This window comes from Caenorhabditis remanei, chromosome IV (assembly GCF_010183535.1).
Source record: "Caenorhabditis remanei strain PX506 chromosome IV, whole genome shotgun sequence".
Classification (NCBI taxonomy): domain Eukaryota; kingdom Metazoa; phylum Nematoda; class Chromadorea; order Rhabditida; family Rhabditidae; genus Caenorhabditis; species Caenorhabditis remanei.
The window spans coordinates 7,073,147-7,079,693 of record NC_071331.1 but is presented as its reverse complement, the minus strand read 5'-3'; the positions used below and the strand labels follow the sequence as shown (position 1 = coordinate 7,079,693).

Here is a 6,547-nt window from a genome sequence, read left to right as displayed (position 1 = left end):
AAAAGGGTCGTTGTACCTTTGAAATCAGTGATTTCTATCGGAAGTTACATAGATTGTGGTGATGGATTATGTGTTCTAGCAGTGAACGGCACTATGATTCACAATTGAATTAATTTCAATTTCTTTTTGTCCTTTTTCTTTCACTTCTTTCCGCTCCAATCTATTTATTCCTATTTAAATGTTTCCGTTTCCCTCCAATTTCAATGTGGCCGTCATTGATATTCTAGGCCGTGTACTACTCTCGGACGACTTTTTTTCTTCGCTCTTTTCAGGGCGCCGGCGACCCCGTATTGTTTGTTGCTTTATCAAAAAATTTTTTTTTAATCCTCTTAATCTTAATTGTTTACTGAATGTTTCAAATGAATTTATTTTTCCAGAAAAACGGGTAAATATGGTCCGAACACGTATAAAGAAGTCTAACGATGCTGTTGATAGTGTTGGGATTCCGGCTGCGAAGAGAGTGAAGAATAAGAAAGAACCAGTTTCTAACGAAACTTATAAAACAAAAACGGTATCTAAGGAAATTTCGAAAACAAAACCCGTTTCTAACGTAACTTCTAAAACAACACCCGTTTCTATGGAATGTTCAAAAAAGAAACTAGTGCCTATCGAACCGGAAAGGTTCGGTTTGAATTGTTCACTTCCACCTACTCCGAGCTTTGAAGACGATATGTTAATTGATGAGAATTTCGACAACTGCGAAGATGCTGAAACTGAGACTACTGCCACTGAAGATACTTCGAAAATTCATAAAGAAACAGCCACTTATCATCAATTGCGAAATGTGAAAATGGAAAGAGCTATAAATTGTGTAAAAGTGGGTCACATATCTCGTATCAATTTCGTAACGCTTGCTTTCAGCAAGAATTCTTCGAAACTCCGAAAACACCTCGTTTCCCACCTACGAACTTCTTTAAAAAGAAGAATTCAACATCTCGTCTAACGGCTCCACTGCAAGATTTAGTGGATATCGACACCAGTAGTACTTCGATGTTCACTGATGGAATGAGAAATGTTCAGTCCGATGCGCCCACTTCGGCTCCTCTGGTCACGACACCTTCATATGCCGCACGTGTCACTCCGTTCCTTCACTCAAAAACAGGCGAAGGATCTCACTTTTCTTCAAATAATGACAAATGGAATCCGATTGGATTTACCGTTAATAATCTCTACAACTTGGAAAAAGGAATTCCGCTATCACGATCGGAATGCGAAGTTGATAATTTTTCCTATAATTATTATTCCATTTACGTTTTACAGGAAAACCTTCAAAAGCTTTCCAAAACCGTTCAAGAAACAGATTTCTACCCAATACTAGAACTTGCCCAAAAGTTTCATAACGTACATCCGGATTTGGAAAAGTTGGCATTGGGTCTGGCTTTTAATACTGCAATGGTAACTGACACGGTAAGGGTTTTAATACTTAACACTTGCAGAACAATAAACTAGTAAATCGTCTTCGTCAAGCTGAGAAATCCAAAGGAATATATGATAGAGAGGTAAACGCTTCTTTTACATATACACCCTGTTATAAGTTGCTGATTTCCAGTGCGATTTCATAAAAGGAATCGGATTCGATCTAAGAAAGGCCACGGAGAACGAGGAAAATGTTATGCTACCGTGCAAAAAGACCTTCAAACTCTCTTCGATTGTTACTCCATCGGAAGCTGCTAAGTGGACATCATCTCGTTTTTATGGCGATGCGCGACTTCTCTTCCGATTCGTTTTTAAAGAAGTAATTCTTTGAAATGACAAAGCTTTCAATAACATTATTCTCTTTCAGGTCGCTAAAAGAGACCCGTTTTTCGTCGCATATTCTGCACAAGACTTCTCAAACGCCGGTTACATCCCATTCGGCGACAAATTCTTCGGACCAATAGTTCGTACGTTCCATATACTTCCTACGAAAATGAAGTCACTGTTTTCTTATAGGATTTGTAATCAGAGGTTTCCGACAAGACAGCGACTTAAACATTCGAACTACTTTGCAGTGCGTGGCTAGAGAAACTATGACAAATTTTATGTGAGATGATTTGCTTGTGAATTGATGATGAAATGTTAAAATTACAGTGATCGGTTCCGTAAGGAGTATAAATCACAAATGGACACCACCCCGAAAGAAGTCGCGTTCACTCTGAAGCAATATCTCGAGGAAGTAAAAGAATTAGATGAAGGATCGTATGTGTAAGTCTCTTTCACATCGCCGTAAATTCTAATTCCGTTTAATTTCAGCACAGCTCTTGATTTCACCACCAGCAACCCTCCCCAATTCGATTACGCCTGTCTTACGTAACCGTCGACCAAGAAGTTCATTGCTTTATTTCTTTATGATTCTTTCAATTTTTCCCCATTCGGTGTTGTTAGTTTTTGTTGTTTTTTATAATAAATTTGGTTTAATAATCACATTTTCACTGTTTTCTGTTTATCGATTGCAGAGAGAAGCGGGAAGGGGGAGGAGGAGGGAGAGGAGCGACTTTTTCGGCGCGCGGACTCAAAACGGACCGTATACGGACCACATACAATCCTCTGCGAATTCGTGCTGAGTCCACGCGCGGCCCATAAATCGCCCATATTGCGTCCGTGGCGGACTACCTGTGTTGGCGCAATGGTAGCGCGTTCGACTCCAGATCGAAAGGTTGGGCGTTCGATCCGCTCAGTGGTCAAAGTTTTTTCCTATTTTTGTAAATACTTCTTTTTTCATTTTTTCTAGTTACTATAACATTTGTTTCAATGAAATGTTGTAATTCAGAAAAATTGAGCACTATGATCTGCTGGCAATGTTCTAGTATCTAGAAAATTCAATAGTTTCAATCATACCTGTCTCGGGCCGGCCGGGCCGTGGCCAATTTCCAAATTTTCCCTCGGCCCGCCTGACCGGCCCGTCAAATGACAAGTATGGTTTCAACTGAATTCTCAAAAGTAAGTTCTCCCAGACTTGCAAAATCTCGGCTCTGTTCGGAGTCAAAAAATGTGCACATTCTTTCACAACATTTTGTAAAATTCAGGAAAGTTTAAACCCGTGGTTGGAGAATTTCAGGACATTTCTAACAAGAATTTACTAACTCGCCGGAAACCAAAAACTAGGGGGAATCCGAGTCCGGCGCACCTTTGACGCGTTACTCAGTAATAAAAACTCAAAATTTCAAAATAAATTGTATTTTATCGTTAAAAACTCAACAAGAACAATAAAAGAACACAACAAAAAATCAATCATCACAAATCTTCATCTTTACCCAATCAATCCAATCCTTTACTCCAGAAGACTTGCAACGCGTTTGTATGAAACGATGAACTTTCCGAATGTCTACGGAACGATATCGTCTGTATCTGCGAATTCAGGACATGATTTCAGTCATCAGTTGGGATTTTTGATTTCCAGTCATGTTTCGATTAGTGGAGAATGAGAAGACATGAACGAGGATTGCTACAGCGGCTTGACGGGAGCGTTGGTTAGAGGCAGTCATCATGTAGTTACTGAAAAGGAAACATCTTTGAAGTTCCCTAATAAGCTTTATCGCTCTGATAGGAAGTCAGAAACAGTGATTCCGCTTGAAATTTCGTTCTACTCAGCTCTGGGAAAGCTTTCTCTGCGTCTCACAAATTTCAGCGCTTTTTGCAATTCCATCCTTGCGCTTTCGCGTTTTTATACCATTTTAAGAAAACTCACAACATGCAATCAAATCTTTTCGTTTGAAAATTCTCATCACTTCTAGACATCTTGCACAAACATCTGCTTAATATCGATACGCCCGTTTCAAGGACATCTAGTATATGGTAGGTGCAATCTGAGACCTCCCGAAGAACAAAATCGATCGTTTTGTTACAGACCATACTGTAATTGATGTGACGGGTAGCAAGAAAGGCGTCGCTAGTAAAGCACCGCTGGAACAAAGTGAAATAAAGAAGAGGCCGTTCCTCAGGTGGTTCCTGTCCCAATAGGTATTTGGCTAGAGAGTGACGTTGAAAAGCTGTGATTCCTTGAAGACGGTTCTCGCTGTAAATCGGTACACAGGATATAATTGGAGCATGCCTAATTTAATCTTACTCAATTAAGTTGGTCAAGGCAAGAAGTGGTACAAGAATGTTTGTGAATCTCGGTCCATGATCTAGTGCTTCAATTATTTTGTCGAGACACTGGATCTTCAACTGTTCAGGAAAAAGAAAAGTAGTCCATATGCACTCCCGATATATTTTTCTGATTATCTCGACGATAGTTTCATGTTCAAATCCCCAGTTGTTGAGGTAATAGTCGAGAGAGTCCAAACATTGCTCGACAGTAGTATTCAAATGAAGTTTGACACCTGGGATCTCAGTGTTGGTATTGGGAGGGAGTTCGTAACCTGAATGAACAATTTTTTGTTATATGAAGTTGAATTGGCTTGGCTAGGAAAGTCCTCTAAATCGTTGTTACTCACCAATCAATCCAATAGTTTCTAATTTCGGATAAACTTCAATCAATTTCGCTATTTCACGCAAATCGTATCCACATGCTGAAATGTCCAAAACTTTTAACTCGGGATGAGGTGACTCTTCTTGAAAGGAATACTTGATAAAACCCATATACGGGTCATAATGTAAGTTGGACAGATTCAAAAAATGCAGTTTTCTCAGTTTGAAGAGTTCTTTGAAATCATCAAGGCCTAGTTTTACGCCAGCAAGCGTCAGATTTTTCAGATTTTTCAATTGAGATATCCCTTCAGCCAATAAGATGTGGGTGTGAGACGCATTGAGTTCTGTGAGGTTTGAAAAACGATTGAAGATAGGTTTGGATTGTCCCCAAGATAAGCGATAAGAGTTGATGTCGAGATGTTGGAGAACTGGACCTAGTACTTTTGCTATCTGGAAAACATGGGTATAACTGGAACTACTCTTGATCTTGAAATCCTTACCTGCTCAATCCATTCACCATTGAATTTGGTTTTATATCCATAAATTTTTAGAACGCGTAGGCTCTTGCGGCTTTTTGAATTCAAAATCGAGTCGAGAGTAGCGATGATGTCAAACGAATACTCCTCATCATCTGACAAATACTCCTCATCATCTGAATTCAAAAAGGTTGCTCAGTTAACAAATATTTTGTAAGCGCGGCCCGTAACGAAATGCACATTAGCAAGATGAAGTGCTATTGCGAAAGGGAAATTTTTTGCCGATGCATAACTTTTCCTACAAAAATTGGCTTTATGGGACAACCAGACTTGAGCGCAAAGTAGTAAAATTTATGTAAAATTTCATTTTTTCCTGGCGGAATGCAAAAAAATCTTAAAATGACGGAAAGAGGGAAATGACGGAAAGAAATCCCTCAAGGAAATCCCCTCAAAGAAACACTTTCCACGTTTGATTGTTTCTACTAAAAAAACAAAAACTAACCAATCTCCTCTTCTCCTGTATTCTCCTCCTTCTTCAAATCTAATAATTTCAGCTCCAGCTCTACCAAATTGAATGATTGCAAAAGCTCAATCGAAGCATCGTTAATAATTGAAGATGTCAGTATCACTTTCGTTACGTTGAAAACTTTCGAAATCTCATGCGCAGTGTCAGATGAGAGTCGAAGAGGTGTCTTGGTAAGAATCTCGAAGATCCTGTTTCTCAGCTCCGAAGGAATTTTAAATTCTTCACCAATTCTCAAGCCATCGATTAGTTTTGCATAACCTTTGAATTTTGCTGAAGTAGATTAATAAGATTAGAAACTGAAAATAACTCACATTCTTTAATACAATTCGCCAGCACTTGTATACACGTATTTTGAAGCGTTTCCATTAGGAAACCCGCTGGAAAAAAATGAATTTGGGTAAAAAAGAAAGAAAAAATATTCGAAAAGGTGTGAGAAAGAGAGAAAGAGACTCAGACAACACGAGAAGCAATTGGTGTGGAGAGAGGGACAGAGAGAACTAATGGAGACGGAGATTATGAAAAAGGTGTTGGGAAGGACGGGTCAACATGAAAAGCAGAGAGGGCGCTTGGCATTGTGCCAATGAATGGTCGTTTTGAAACCAGACGTTTTGAAACCGAGACATTAGACAAACGACACAATGAGTATACTGAAAAATAGAAAAGTCCTCACGTTTAGTGTCAACTATGTACAAAATGGAGTTCTACTTTCGATCTTTACGACCGATAAAAATGTTACTTGGTGGGACAATCAGTGATACCGTAACACACTCTTAAAGGTGGACATGTACAACTGAAAATGACCGGCCAAAAATGTTAGAATTATGATCGTTATTGTACATTATTCGAAAGTATTAAATCCAGACTTGCAAAATCTCGGCCCAGTCCCTTGCAAGTCTGATAGTGAGTTCTCTCAATATTACCATCAAAACCTACTCATTTTTCAGTTTTCAACCAGCTTTTCAGAAGAAAACACTAGATTATTATTTCCATATTTGTGAAATACACATTTTGAAATAGTGGAATTCCAAAAACCGCTTGTACGCAGCCACCACCAAATGTTTACACTCCCCTCTCGGCATTACTCATCTTCCGCAGCGCCTGTTCCGCAAGTGTCCTCTTATCAACGGCTAGTGGACACTGCCGCCTCGTCGGGTGT

At 39.2% G+C, this 6,547-nt stretch overlaps 2 protein-coding genes across 2 annotated transcripts; one reads left to right on the top strand and one right to left on the bottom strand.

Annotated features, from left to right (window-relative positions):
• Window positions 1–391: 391 nt before the first annotated feature.
• GCK72_012669 (uncharacterized protein) lies at window positions 392–2,293 on the top strand (the record flags this gene model as incomplete). Its single annotated transcript, XM_053729301.1, has 7 exons — window positions 392–817; window positions 862–1,407; window positions 1,550–1,735; window positions 1,784–1,883; window positions 1,933–2,023; window positions 2,071–2,184; window positions 2,233–2,293. The coding sequence occupies 7 exons, from the start codon at window positions 392–394 to the stop codon at window positions 2,291–2,293; spliced, it is 1,524 nt and encodes a 507-aa protein (XP_053584073.1).
• Window positions 2,294–3,335: 1,042 nt separating this feature from the next.
• GCK72_012668 (uncharacterized protein) lies at window positions 3,336–5,757 on the bottom strand (the record flags this gene model as incomplete). Its single annotated transcript, XM_053729300.1, has 7 exons — window positions 3,336–3,474; window positions 3,668–3,994; window positions 4,046–4,340; window positions 4,416–4,839; window positions 4,890–5,041; window positions 5,368–5,649; window positions 5,703–5,757. The coding sequence occupies 7 exons, from the start codon at window positions 5,755–5,757 to the stop codon at window positions 3,336–3,338; spliced, it is 1,674 nt and encodes a 557-aa protein (XP_053584072.1).
• Between the last annotated feature and the right edge of the window lie 790 nt (window positions 5,758–6,547).